Source organism: Squalius cephalus (genome assembly GCF_949319135.1).
Source record: "Squalius cephalus genome assembly, chromosome: 19".
Lineage (NCBI taxonomy): Eukaryota > Metazoa > Chordata > Actinopteri > Cypriniformes > Leuciscidae > Squalius > Squalius cephalus.
In genome coordinates this window covers 747,251-763,140 of record NC_137140.1, presented here as the reverse complement: position 1 = coordinate 763,140, position 15,890 = coordinate 747,251, and the positions used below count along the sequence as shown (strand labels likewise).

The 15,890-nt window shown below is 40.2% G+C and overlaps 1 protein-coding gene across 1 annotated transcript in view; it reads right to left on the bottom strand.

The window, feature by feature from the left end:
• myocd (myocardin) overlaps nt 1-15,890 on the bottom strand; it is a 172,213-nt gene that overhangs the window by 92,140 nt on the left and 64,183 nt on the right. Inside the window, exon 3 of the mRNA XM_079851983.1 lies at nt 15,361-15,458. Within this exon, the coding sequence (XP_079708109.1) occupies nt 15,361-15,439 (79 nt within the window). The 5' untranslated portion in view covers nt 15,440-15,458. The remainder of the gene's footprint in view (nt 1-15,360; nt 15,459-15,890) is intronic.

The following is a 15,890-nucleotide window of genomic DNA, read 5'->3' as shown; positions in this document are numbered from 1 at the left end:
TTTACTTGCATTCACCAACATCAGAGAACTGTGGACATGTGAATGTTAAACGGAAATATTAACTTTAAATCTCATAAATATTTACAGTCACAGGGGTTCGGCTGACAAAAATGTTTAGGAATCTACAAAGTAACAGATGAATTTGAGTCCAATCAAACTCTATTCTGTATTAGAGACATTACTATGTTCCTCTAAGAACAATATTTCTACAGAAACACTTGTTCTCTATTGGCTGAGCAGATAGTCCCGCCCGCAAACACACACCATTGGCTGAGCCAGTGCTGTTACAGTGTCACTCAAACACACACACACACACACTGAAGTTTTGTGCTATTGATGCAGAAACCTGAAAAAAACTAAATCATTGTTCGCAGACAAAGAGGATTTTGTAAAGTGATTCATTGTATGTTTTTCATCGGTCGGCTGAAAGCTCTGACCTCGAGGAGCTGATGTCTGATAGATCTTGGCTCTTGCAAAAAATTCAATATAACAGCGGTATTTTGTTGTTTGTATTTTAGCTGATTCCCATAGCTGCTGGTATGTCAGTGGAAACCTTTAAAAATATGACCCCATCTCCCGTGTTTTCTTTGGCTTTTGGGATAGGCAGCTTTCAAAAGAAATGTAAGGCAGCGTTTGATTGATTCACCGCATTACGCTTTAATGAATACCACATCCAGCTCAGCGAACACACAACCTGCAGATCTAATGAGAGCCGAGACACTCAGATATACCACGACCAACACTGAGATCCTGTACATGTGACAGATTATTAATATCATCCTATCATGACAACGGACATTTAAAGCCAATCTGAAACATATTCGTTTAGGTAACAATAAATGAATAAGTATTGAAAGAAAATAAAAGGAAAGCCAACGGATATAATAAAGTCCATTATTCATCTAATTATGGCTGCAGAAAACGGAGAGCCAAACTTATATGAACGTACAATAAATATAAACGAAATATGTCACCCTTTCCCAAGAGCTCTCTAGCATCTCTTTTCACACACATTTTCTTGCTTAGTCAATATTTAAATAGATTTTTATTAATCACACATTTTTCTTAAGAGAGACTTTAGTCTTTTTGTGCACCATTCATTAATATATATATATATATATATGTGTGTAAATTTTTTTGTGAATGTGGGTAAAATGGAAAACTTTAACCTTTAAGCTTTAACTGCTTTCTGTAGAAGTTTGTTTTCACTACGGAATAAATGATAATAAAAAAAAAATATTGCAACTTGCTCTTATATAAATTCAGAATTGTGAGAAAAAACTCTGATTTGTGAGGATAAAAGTCTGAAGTGCAAGAAAAAAGTCATAATTGTGAGGAAAAAAAATAATTGTTAGAAAAAAGTCATAATTGTGAGAAAAAAGTCATAATTGTTAGAAGAAAATTCATAATTGTTAGAAAAAAGTAATAATTGTGAAAGAAAAAAGTCATAATTGTGAGGGAAAAAAATAATTGTTCGAAAAAAGTCATAATTGTGAGGGAAAAGTCATAATTGTTAGAAGAAAATTCATAATTGTGAGAAAAAAGTCATAATTGTTCAAAAAAAATCATAATTGTGAGAAAAAAGTCATAATTGAGAGAAAAAAGTCATAATTGTGAGAAAAAAAGTCATAATTGTTAGAAAAAAGTCATAATTGTTAGAAAAACGTCATAACTGTGAGAAAAAAGTCATAATTGTGAGAAAAAAGTCATAACTGTGAGAAAAAAGTCATAATTGTTAGAAAAAAGTCATAACTGTGAGAAAAAAGTCATAATTGTTCGAAAAAAGTCGTAATTGTGAGAAAAAAGTCATAATTGTTCGAAAGAAGTCATAATTGTTCGAAAAAAATCATAATTGTGAGAACAAAAGTCATAATTGTTAGAAAAAAAGTCATAATTGAGAGAAAAAAGTCATAATTGTGAGAAAAAAAGTCATAATTGTTAGAAAAAAGTCATAATTGTGAGAAAAAAGTCATAATTGTTCGAAAAAAGTCATAATTGTGAGAACAAAAGTCATAATTGTTTGAAAAAAATCATAATTGTGAGAACAAAAGTCATAATTGTTAGAAAAAAAGTCATAATTGAGAGAAAAAAGTCATAATTGTGAGAAAAAAAGTCATAATTGTTAGAAAAGTCATAATTGTTAGAAAAAAATCATAATTGTGAGAACAAAAGTCATAATTGTTAGAAAAAAGTCATAACTGTGAGAAAAAAGTCATAATTGTTAGAAAAAAAGTCATAATTGTGAGAAAAAAGTCATAATTGTGAGAAAAAAGTCATAATTGTTAGAAAAGTCATAATTGTTAGAAAAAAGTCATAATTGTTAGAAAAAAGTAATAACTGTGAAAAAAAAGTCATAATTGTTAGAAAAAAGTCATAATTGTGAGAAAAAAAGTCATAATTGTGAGAAAAAAGTCATAATTGTTAGAAAAAAGTAATAACTGTGAAAAAAAGTCATAATTGTTCGAAAAAAGTCATAATTGTGAGGGAAAAGTCATAATTGTTAGAAAAAAGTCATAATTGGGAGAAAAAAGTCATAATTGTGAGGGAAAAGTCATAATTGTTAGAAAAAAGTCATAATTGTGAGAAAAAAGTCATAATTGTTAGAAAAAAGTCATAACTGTGAAAAAAAGTCATAATTGTTAGAAAAAAGTCATAATTGTTAGAAAAAAGTCATAACTGTGAAAAAAAGTCATAATTGTTAGAAAAAAGTCATAATTGTTAGAAAAAAGTAATAACTGTGAAAAAAAGTCATAATTGTTAGAAAAAAGTCATAATTGTTAGAAAAAAGTCATAACTGTGAAAAAAAGTCATAATTGTTAGAAAAAAGTCATAATTGTTAGAAAAAAGTCATAACTGTGAAAAAAAGTCATAATTGTTAGAAAAAAGTCATAATTGGGAGAAAAAAGTCATAATTGTGAGGGAAAAGTCATAATTGTTAGAAAAAAGTCATAATTGTGAGAAAAAAGTCATAATTGTTAGAAAAAAGTCATAACTGTGAAAAAAAGTCATAATTGTTAGAAAAAAGTCATAATTGTTAGAAAAAAGTCATAACTGTGAAAAAAAGTCATAATTGTTAGAAAAAAGTCATAATTGTTAGAAAAAAGTCATAACTGTGAAAAAAAGTCATAATTGTTAGAAAAAAGTCATAATTGTTAGAAAAAAGTCATAATTGTTAGAAAAAAGTCATAATTGTGAGAAAAAAGTCATAATTGTAAGAAAAAAGTCATAACTGTGAAAAAAAAAGTCATAACTGTGAGGTAGAAAGTGCAATTATCTGCAAAAAACAGATATACCAACAAATTTACCAACAACAATATATTTAAAAAAATACTAAATAAAAAAATAATATATACATACAGTATATATATATATACACATACATTTATTTTTTATATTAATGTATTATATAGTATTGTATACTATTTTTTATTCCAGAATTCATATCCAAAAGTTCGACGTTATTTCCTTTATCAATAAATAGGTTTGCGGTTATATCAACAGCTAAATCAGTGTGATGGCATTTCAGGTCATTTTTAGTGCTGACATCATCAGCACGTCACGTGACACGCGTCGCCAGGACGTTGTGTAGCGCTTCATGGCCTGTGTGAGAGAGGGCTTCAAATGAAGCATTACCAATTATTCATCTATTAATGCAGGCCTTCTGGCTCCTATTGAAACGAAACCTTCCCGCTGGATTTATTAAAGCAGGACCACCACCGACAGTGATGCCTGGAGAATAACAGCGCGAGTAAAATCACGCAAATAACGCATGTTCTCTGGTTGGGAAGGAAATTGTAAAGTGGATTATATTGCTCCTTTATTGAATAATAAAGTCCCTCATTGTTTTGAGAGTCTCTGAGCTGGCAGCGAGATGAATTAAAACGCTGGGCAATAAAGTCTTAAAGTGTTGTGCTGTTATTCAGGGTGCCTGTTGATGCAAAGCTGCAACACATTAGTGTGCTTTTGTTTTCTTTAAACGAGTGTGTTTCTCGCTGCCCGTGTTCAATGCATTCCTATCATCAACAGAGCAAGCCTCATCATCTCCAGATGCTTTCCGTTCAAATTAACATGTGGTTCCAACTTACCTTCGCTATGACTCTCATACATACCTGGGTTGCAAATTAATTCTTTTATTTCACTTTCGGATCATACAGATGTTTGAAAATGGCTGGAATTCAAAATAAATGATCTGGGCCTGAGTGCGAACTCTAGAAATATCTATCAGCAGTCAGAAACTGGGGGTTAGAACCTCACTAAAGTACTGAACGCGTTCTGATAACCTGGAAACTCGCTGGATTTCACCTAAAAAGGCTGCTTCGCGTTCAGGATACGTTTAGCAGGAACACAGAATCAATCTCAAATAAAGAGCATAAAGAAATGACCAAGAATGTCTCTGTTTATTTTTATCTGGAAAAGAAGCAAATTAGAGTCTATGGCTTCGGTAAGCGTTTACAAATTTGGCCGGGTCTCACTCATGCTGAAACGGTCACAGTACACTGGAACTATGTGTGTGTGAGCGCACAACAAGCACAGGAGACGCACAAAGAGTAAGATGAAGTCACACACACTGGGAAGAACACAGCAGAAGTGATGCGGTCAAGGGCACGCCTGCCCATGGAAGGTCCTCGAATATCACTGTGTGTGTGACCCTGGACCACAAAACCAGTCAAATGGGTCAGTTTTTTTTAAACTGAGATGTATATGTCATCTGAAGGCTGAATAAACAAGCTTTCCATTGACGTATGGTTTGTTAGGATAGGACAATATTTAGGCGAGATACAACTATTTGAAAATCTGGAATCTGAGGGTGCAAAAAAATCGAAACATTGAGAAAATCCCGTTTAAAGTTGTCCATTTATGTTGGAGATTGTGCTGCATTCAGTCACAAAAATAAATGATTTATATATTTACGGTAGGAAATTTACAAATATCTTCATGGAACATGATCTTTACTTAATATCCTAATGATTTTTGGCATAAAAGAAAAATGGATGATTTTGACCCATTCAATTATTGTTGGCTATTGCCACAAATAAACCCATGACTGCTTTTGTGATCCAGGGTCACATATATGGAGTGTGTTTTGGTAATATGCGGATCTCCAGACATCATCTGCCTCAAGTCAGTTCTAAAACGTCTTCATCTCTGCTGGTTCACCCCAGTTCCAAGTTCTCATCCTTGCCATTGGTTCTTCCCAGCTTCTTCATCGTCCAGCACTAAGTCTCCTCTTGCTCCACCATGGTCTGTCATCCCTCAGGCTTCGCCTGATCACAATCATCCTCAGTCACACCAACTCAGCCCAGGTCTGCCAAGCCCATGCCTCCACCTCAGACACATATGGCTGCACCCTGGGTCTCCGACCCCTCAGCTCCGGCAGGGTCTCCACCTTCCTCAGCTCCGGCAGGGTCTCCAACTTCCTCAGCTCCGGCAGGGTCTCCACCTTCCTCAGCTCCGCCTGGGTCTCCACCTTCCTCAGCTCTGCCTGGGTCTCCACCTTCCTCAGTTCCGCCTGGGTCTCCATCTTTCTCAGCTCCGCCTGGGTCTCCACCTTCCTCAGCTCCGGCAGGGTCTCCAACTTCCTCAGCTCCGCCTGGGTCTCCACCTTCCTCAGTTCCGGCAGGGTCTCCACCTTCCTCAGCTCCGGCAGGGTCTCCACCTTCCTCAGCTTCGCCTGGATCTCCACCTTCCTCAGCTCCGCCTGGGTCTCCGTCCCCTCAGCTCCGCCTGGGTCTCCACCTTTCTCAGCTCCGGCTGGGTGTCCGTCCCCTCAGCTCTGGCAGGGTCTCCACCTTCCTTAGCTCCACCTGGATGTCCACCTTCCTCAGCTCCGGCAGGGTCTCCACCTTCCTCAGTTCCGGCAGGGTCTCCACCTTCCTCAGCTCCGGCAGGGTCTCCACCTTCCTCAGCTTCGCCTGGATCTCCACCTTCCTCAGCTCCGCCTGGGTCTCCGTCCCCTCAGCTCCACCTGGATGTCCACCTTCCTCAGCTCCGCCTGGGTCTCCATCTTCCTCAGCTCCGGCTGGGTGTCCGTCCCCTCAGCTCCGGCAGGGTCTCCACCTTCCTTAGCTCCGCCTGGGTGTCCACCTTCCTCAGCTCCAGCAGGGTCTCCACCTTCCTCAGCTCCGCCTGGGTCTCCACCTTCCTAAGCTCTGCCTGGGTCTTCATCCCCTCATCCCCGCCTGGGTCTCCACCTTCCTCAGCTCCGCCTGGGTCTCCACCTTCCTCAGCTCCAGAAGGGTATCCACCTTCCTCAGCTCCGCCTGGGTGTCCATCCCCTCAGCTTTGCCTGGATCTCCACCTTCCTTAGCTCCACCTGGGTGTCCACCTTCCTCAGCTCCGGCAGGGTCTCCACCTTCCTCAGCTCTGCCTGGTTCTCCACCTTCCTCAGCTCCGGCAGGGTCTTCACCTTCCTCAGCTCCACCTGGGTCTCCACCTTCCTCAGCTCTGGCTAGGTGTCCGTCCCCTCAGCTCCGGCAGGGTCTCCACCTTCCTTAGCTCCACCTGGGTGTCCACCTTCCTTAGCTCTGGCAGGGTCTCCACCTTCCTCAGCTCTGCCTGGTTCTCCACCTTCCTAAGCTACGCCTGGGTCTCCGTCCCCTCAGCTCCGCCTAGGTCTCCACCTTCCTCAGCTCCGCCTGGGTCTCCACCTTCCTCAGCTCCGACAGGGTCTTCACCTTCCTTAGCTCCACCTGGGTGTCCACCTTCCTCAGCTCCGGCAGGGTCTCCACCTTCCTCAGCTCTGCCTGGGTGTCCGTCCCCTCAGCTTCGCCTGGGTCTCCACCTTCCTCAGCTCCGCCTGGGTCTCCACATTCCTCAGCTCCGGCAGGGTCTCCACCTTCCTTAGCTCCGCCTGGGTGTCCATCCCCTCAGCTTCGCCTGGATCTCCACCTTCCTCAGCTCCGCCTGGGGTCTCCACTCTCCTCAGCTCCGGCAGGGTCTTCACCTTCCTTAGCTCCACCTGGGTGTCCACCTTCCTCAGCTCCGGCAGGGTCTCCACCTTCCTCAGCTCTGCCTGGGTGTCCGTCCCCTCAGCTTCGCCTGGGTCTCCACCTTCCTCAGCTCCGCCTGGGTCTCCACCATCCTCAGCTCCGGCAGGGTCTCCACCTTCCTTAGCTCCACCTGGGTGTCCACCTTCCTCAGGTCCGGCAGGGTCTCCACCTTCCTCAGCTCCGCCTGGGTCTCCACCTTCCTCAGTTCCGCCTGGGTGTCCATCCCCTCAGCTTCGCCTGGATCTCCACCTTCCTCAGCTCCGCCTGGGTGTCCACCTTCCTCAGTTCCGCCTGGGTGTTCATCCCCTCAGCTTCGCCTGGATCTCCACCTTCCTCAGCTCCGGCAGGGTCTCCACCTTCCTTAGCTCCACCTGGGTCTCCGCCTTCCTAAGCTCCGTCTGGGTGTCCTCTAGCTCTACTGCCTTAAAACGTGCTGCTGCTTCATATTTATGTGTAAACTTGATACAATACCACTCAAAAATGTTATGTATTCAGGTAGTTTTATTCATCAAGGACACATTAAATTGATCAAAAGTGACAGTAAATCCTTTCCATTCATCAAAGAATACTAAAAAATAAATGTATCTCGGTTTCCACTGAAATCTGCAGCAGCACAACTGTTTTCAACACTGATAATAATAATCATAAATGTTTCTTGAGCATCAAATCATCATATTAGAGTGATTTCTGAAGGATCATGTGACACTGAAGACTGGAGTAATGATGCTGAACATTCAGCTTTGATCACAGGAATAAATTACACTTTACTATATATTCACATAGAAAACATATGATTTACATTATAATAATATTTCACTGTTTTTACTGTATTTTTGATCTAATAAACACAGCTTTGGTGAGCAGAAGAGACTCTTTCAAAAACATTAAAAATTTTAATTATTACAAACTTTTGACCACAAGCATAAGGTTTTTGTTTGTTAAACAAAATCACAAATTTAAAAGTGTTGCCTTGGCGAGCTTTTATTTATGTTTTATTTTATTTCTGTTAGCATTTATTTTATTTCAAGCAACAGAATTTTTTTTTTTTTTTTCTTGGTTTTGGTTGAGTTTCAGTTAACTATAATAACCCTGCTGGCTAGTTCATCTCTCAGCTGAGCTGGATAAAGGCTGTATATTGTGTTACTGTTTTCATTTCCAAGGAGAGGATTTCTCCCTTGGTAAAATTCACAACGCAAATCTCTTGTATCCACAATAAAACACCTGGAAAAAGAAACTGTCCATTAATCTTTGCCGCCCCAAAATCCGAGCTTTAAACTGCACTCATCCCTGCAGCGCATGCGAGTGTTTCTGAATAACCTCGCGGGTTGTGTTCAGGTCACTGTGGTCGAGTGCTCTCTTAATTGAATTTCTTGAGTGCTTTGTTTAATATGCAGCCGTTAAACGTCTATAAATAGAGCCCTGGATGCGATGACCTCATCTTTTCCGGTTTCACCGCTCAGGATGGAGGATATTATATAGCAGAAAGCTCTTATCATCAGCTGTAAACATTGAAGGAATTAGGCTATTTGATAGTGTTCGCGTGGATGTAAATGTTAGCCTTAAAACAGTTGTATTAGATCACAGAGTGGGTTAAAGTAACCAATGTGCCACAGTAACTACTGTAAACACTGGGTTTGTCCTCAGGGATTCATGGAAATATATTAGCGCACGGGTCTAATGCGTCTCGTGTTTCAGGACACACTTCTCTAGGTTTTGCAAACCTCTTTAAAGGTTTAGAGGGAGTATTTATGGCATTAATTAGCATGAAACTGCTCAGATCTGCTCCTTTAGTTTGATAACAACACTGAGACAAATACGTTTAGCCTGTTCATGGCTGTTGCTAAGGCTTCTTTTGGCGTGATTTTTGTTGGCAGGGATAAAATATACATCGCAAAAAATATACAGGGCTGTTCACACACGTTTACATGAAAAAGGATCGTGATTTTAACCGTAAAAGACAGAAAGTTTCACGGCGAATAACTGTAATAGATCTAACAGTACATTTAATGTAATTTTACTTTAAAATACCATTAAATTTAACATTTTTGGAAGTGAAAAAGAACAAGTCATTGTATAATTTACAGTGAAAAACCGTAAATTGGCATTCCCACAATTCCCTGTGTGACACTTCATATTTGATGTATTTTTGTTGAAATTACTGTTTCTTCATAGTTTTTCTAATCAGTTATGCACATTAAGGTTTTGTGTTACATTTAATGTTGTCAGATTAATGTTTACTGCATGTTTAGAATGTCATGTGTGTTATCATGATGGTGTGTGTGTGAATGACACTGTGCAGCTTCTGTATATTAATATTAACTTTCTTGTGGAAAAGCTGCTTGTGATGAGCTTTGATTGATCATGTGACTCTCATCTCCGCTCTGATTGGTGATTGAGTATTACAATGATACAAAACAGATATTAGTACTTCAGTAAGTCGGAAAATTAACATTATATCAGTTAATGAAAGATGTTTTTTTACTGTAAATTTAAGCCTGTAAAACCTAAAATGCTGCTACCGTATTTTTTCCGTAAATTTCTGAGAACGTTCGTTTTTTTACCGTAAATTTAACAGAATTTTTTTTACAGTCATAGTTTTTCAGTGTAAACACGCTAGACGGACGCGTTTACTGTTGCGTCTTTGGCTCTTTGGCTTTCTAAAGACCCGGCGCTCAAGTTCAGCTTTTAAATAACGTGTCTCTCGACCTTGCGTTTTCCCCTGCTCGCGTGTTAACCACAACATCCCGTTCGGTGTGTCCAGCCCTGTAATCAGTTCTGCCAGTCCACTGAGACGAAAGATGAATTCTCAAAATATAAATAAATAGAATTTTACTTTCTTATGAAACATATTTATCTTGTTTTAAGGTTTTTTTTTCCGTATTTTAACTGGAAAACAATCGACAAAAGACTAATAAACAAACTTTAGAAGTCATTTTGGTACAAACTAACAGGCTAAAGTTTGTCTGAATCATAAGTGACTGAATATCAACTTTTTGTTTGTAGAATTGCTATATATCACAGCCAAACAAATATTCAGCACAACACTCTTGCCCACTTAAAATGCTGAAACCATGACAAAAATCTGAAGTATAATCACACTATCGTCGTCATTTGAGCGCGGTGAGCTCATGTTCTCTGGCCCGTCGGTGGCTGCGTTTATGAGAGTGATCTGCTATGTGTTTTTGTGTATGAACCAGTGTATTTATATTAGCTGCAAACCAACTTCAACTGTACATTCCAGATAGGTGAACAACTCTTGGCTGTGGGCACGAATATTTCAAAGCTTACAACAAAATCAACCACCAATGTCCAATGCAGAGAACGCTGCCATATGTGCAAAACATCCTGCAACTAATATAACGATGCCCGAATTATGCTTTCAACCCCAAAGCATATTCCTAAAGAAGACTCTCGGGAGGAACCAGAACCACAGCCATCAGAACTGGTCTGAATTCATTCTTCTGGTTTTCGTGTCGTGTTTGTGAACATGAGGGTGTGATAATATTAGGAGAAATGCTTCATCCATCAAGCGATGCATTTACACACGAGGGATTTCATGCACATTCCACCTGTTGCCTAATGAGATGTTTTGTTTTTATTTTACGCTGATCGTATCAGAACTCTGCAGTTCTTGGCAGATCCTATTTCCCTTTTTCATGTTTTCTTTCTAACATTTTATTATAGGTTTCAGCTGTGTCAGAAACAAATATCACAGATTCAATTAACTGTATACAAACAGATGCCATGAAATTAAGCAGACCAAAATAAAATAATTACATAAAACAAGTACACATAATTAGGAAGTCAAGGTTTTAGTTTTCCTAACAATATCTCGGTGGTTATTGACCAGCTTTGAATATTTCTGTCCTTGGCCCCATTGAGTTTATTTTTCATGTTTTGTTTGCTGATAAATGATGCGAGACTGTTCGAAGCAAACAGATCTGACACTGGGAATCGAGCGGATCTAAAGGAATAAAGGAACACGGACACAACGGGATGTTTAGGATCGACTGGAACGCGATGCTGTCTGCAAAAATATTGTTTTGCATTCAGAGAAAAACTCTGTAGATCAAGCAGGCAATAGCAAACAGATGAGCATAATCTCCGAGCCGTCGCCGCTGCAAAATCAACATGGAATTCACATGAAAGATTCCCAGCGCAGCTTTCCACCCATTCCAGATTGTAAAAGTAAGTATTTTATGGCAGGTGTTGGTTTGAACCCAAGGGCCAAAAAGCCTCTCTCCCTGCGCTTTAGTGTGCGATAGCATCAGCGAGATCTGGGTTCGCATGAAATGCCTATAAAACAAAGAGGGAAAGCCGATCCGCTCCTGGTGCGAGCGACGCTATTGTCAGCTCCACGGACGCGAGGAAAAGCTTGTTGAAAAGAATGTTGGTGGCTTGAAGTGAATCAGCTGAACAATGCAACTCGGTTTGCATCATTGATCATTATTTTACCTCTGTCATGCTTTTCGATGGATAACTCCTTACATTCTGTTTTATTCCTCACACAAATCCGCCAAACGGCTTCAGAAGACTAAGGTATTAATCACATGATGCTTTATGTCATTGTTTGAGCTTATATGCACTGCATGAACATCTAAACATCTTTTTGTGTTCCACGGAGAGAAGAAAGTCATGCAGTTTAATGGTGACATATTATGCCCTTTTCACAAGATGTAATATAAATCTCTGGTGTCCCCAGAATGTGTCTGTGAAATTTCAGCTCAAAATACCAGATCATTTATTATAGCTTGTCAAATTTGCCCCTTTTTGGGTGTGAGCAAAAACGCGCCGTTTTTGTGTGTGTCCCTTTAAATGCAAATGAGCTTTAGCTCCGCCTCCGTTCAGAAGAGGGCGGAGTCTTTACACAAGCTTCAGAAACTCCGGCAATAACAGAACAGGCCAATCTCCCTCATCCAGAATCCCAGTATAACCAGTAGCGAGTGCAGCCTTACGGAGAGACTCAGGAAGAGCTTCTGAATGTTAGTGGAGACATTTCTGTAGTTGTTGTGGAGTTACACTGATCATCTCATCATCATGTTTCACTCCTCCACAAGTGTCCACAGTTCCTGAGGTCTTTATAAGACAGCGGTGACATGTTCTGGTCAATAGTGTTCAGTGCTCGTCTGTGCTCAACCACAGAACAGCTTCAGGCTCTGCTGGATCTTCATCAGTGCGTTAGAACTGGTCTCTGTTGGCGCTCGTGGAACCAAATGTCAGCTGGTGTGTGTAAACGTGCAGATTAAGGGCCGGTAATATTATAATAAGATCCTCTTCATACGTCAGAAGGAGAGTGAAATCTGATCGGCTTATTTTATAACATGCTTGCAGAGAAAGACTCACCAGAACACAGTTACTGGGTTTCACTTTTCATGTTTTCTGGGTTTCAGAAGCACCGATTATAGCACTGACACACGGGAAAAGTCCGATTTTCATGATTTGTCCCATTTAATATCAACAAAATATTTTGGATGAACACAGAGAGACTCGTGTGACCGATGCCATCATGTGGATCCTTTCAACTCGTGAACCTGCACACAACAACTGAGATTCACTTCAGATAATCATTCTATCATCTAATCGCAGCGTGTGTGTGTGTGTGTGTGTGTGTGTGTGTGTCAGCTCAAGACCACAGGAGAACAGTGAACTGAAGAGCTCAGGGTAATGTGAGGAAACACTGCATGTGTTTGAGAGACTGTGATGTAACGCCTGTCTCCTCTCCGTGTGGAAGTTGAGCTTCACATTAACAGTGTTTTCCTACATTACCATGTGAAGAGCAGGACAACTGACGTTCTCACACACACATGACATCATGGAAAACTGGGCACCCGCGTCTTTCTCTCACAACGAGTCGAGAGTCCAGGGATCCATCAATCTAAAAATACAGTTTCTATCACGGCATTCCTCACATACTTTCATCTCCAAACCTTGTGATTCAAGTGGCATTTAAGCTGGTTTGATTAGACTATGAAGTGGAAAAGCACTGATATTTCAGCATGGATTAGTCATCAGCTGCTTCTAATAAAACGTTCAAACGATCTTGTTTTATCTGGCCGGGGGAGTTTCTTGGCAGAGCCGAGCGTTACATACTTACCTATTTACCTGGTATGTATACTGGCAAAACCCAACGCGTTCTTAAAGAGGAATATTCCCGTTTGGAGATAATGAAGGAAAGCGATCGAATCATTCGTCATGAAGTTTCATAAACTGCGATGAGGTTATCACTGACCCCGTGTGCTTTTGTTCTCTGGATCAACTTCCAGAGATATTACAGAAGAAGTAATGCAGTTATTATGTGGTTTCACGGCATACGTCATACAGTTACTGCAGAAGCAACGTGACTGAAGATATTGCGTTCTGTTTAATGAAAAATGTGTCAAAATGAAGTGAGTTTAAAACCAGAAGAAATGTGTGCTAATCGAGTCGGAAATGGACCCCATTGGCAGATATTTTTGTTTTGTCGTTTGAAGCATTTGCTCAATGTTAATATACTTCTCAGTGAACAAGACTTCTGTAATTTCCCTTCTCCAGTAAATGTATCTTGATTTACGAATGTTTGGATGTTTGTGCTGGAAAACGACTGAGGAAGTTTTCATGTTTTGTAGTATTGCTGCATTTGAGGCGTTAGCTCTATAATCATTGAGAGATAAAAGACATTTATTAATATCCATCTCAGCTGATCCGATCACAAGAGGTCAGAAACACTGCAGTTCAACACGAGTCTCTGATTTCAACACACACACACACACACACACACACACACACACACACACACACACACACACACACACACACACACACACACACACACACACACACACACACACACACACACACACACACACACACACACTCACCTCTCCATAGACTTAATGGTTTTTATACTGTACAAACTGTATATTCTGTCTCCTTACACTAACCCTACCCCTAAACCTACCCATCACACACACACACACACACACACACACTAACCCTACCCCTAAACCTACACATCACACACACACACACACACACACACACACTAACCCTACCCCTAAACCTACACATCACACACACACACACACACACACACACACACACTAACCCTACCCCTAAACCTACACATCACACACACACACACACACACACTAACCCTACCCCTAAACCTACACATCACACACACACACACACACACACACTAACCCTACCCCTAAACCTACCCATCACACACACACACACACACACACACACACTAACCCTACCCCTAAACCTACCCATCACACACACACACACACACACACACACACACACACACACACACACTAACCCTACCCCTAAACCTACACATCACACACACACACACACACACACACACACTAACCCTACCCCTAAACCTACCCATCACACACACACACACACACACACACACACACACACACACACACACACACACACACACTAACCCTACCCCTAAACCTACCCATCACAGAAAACTTTCTGCATTTTTACATTTTCAAAAAAATATAATTTCGTATGTTTATTAATCCATTTTGCTCATGGATGGAGTTGCTCCACAATGGAGGTGATCTCAGGTTTTACTATCCTTGTGGGGACATTTGGTTCCCACAATGTAATATAAAGCAAACGCACACACACACACACACACACACACACACACACACACACACACACACACACACACACACACACACACACACACACACACACACACACACACACACACAAAACCCTCCATGCAACATTCTGGGAACGTTAGTTTATGGTTATTAAAATATAAGAGCATTGCTGTATGTTAGAACGACTCACATCACTGCGTCTGACACTTTATGTCTTTTTCCCATCACATATTTGAGTAATCATCATAAATTTGGCATCATTCAGAAACAAACACTTAAATTCATGCTGCTGAATTTGAACACTGCATTACTATGAAACTGGAGCTTTAAAATGTCTTTTTTTCTCCTTTTTTTAATTTTAGAGGTCAAAGTCTTTTCGTAAAATATCTATTTTGTATAAAATAAAATAAAATAAAATAAAATGGTTAGTTAAGTTAATTTGCGTTAAAGTAAACTTCTGCAATAATCAGCTGAGTGTCTGTTTTCCAAAGCATTGATGAAACACGTTTGAGTTCAGATCTGTGTGAATTCAACAGGTTAATTTCACACTGAAGTGCCACCAAAGATTACACACATAATCACTGTAACTTACAACTGTAAAATTACAAGACTAGATACTTGTGACCGTGAGTTGACTATCAGGAGCTGTCCTGCTGTCCGAGCACGTCCACGTTTTCCAAGATAACATGTTGTTTTTGACATTGCCAGTTGCACGACGGATTGATATGCCCTAAAGGAAGGGCTGATGAACTCACCGTTCCTGTGCTGTGTGTGTGAGGAGTGATGAAGATCAGGCTTCCTCACGCTGGAGTCACGCGTCTTCACTGCATTCATCGCCCTGCTCCCGTCTGTCCTGCACAAACACACACCAAACACAAGTTATACTCAGCATGCGAGGGTCGCTTCACATTCACGTCACCATAACGGACCCATAAATGATCATCTTTCAAAGCTATTGTGTGGAACACAAAATGAGAGATTTAGAAGAATGTTCAAGCTGCTCAAGTGAATGGTGACCAAATTAATAGTGCACCAGTCGTATTGACTACTTTATGTTGCTTTTATCATGATTTTGTTTTGAGGCTTTTATCATGTTGTTGTTGTTGTTGTTGTTGTTGCTTTGGTCACCATTCACTCTCATTGTGTGCTTGAACGATCTGCATTTGTGTTCTTTATAGTGTTAAAGGGTTCTTTAGATTATTAAAATGTTCTTCACATTGAGAATGGTTCTTCTAAGAGCTGCACACTGAAAGTTTCACTCAGAAGTTAAATCTTGGGTTATTTT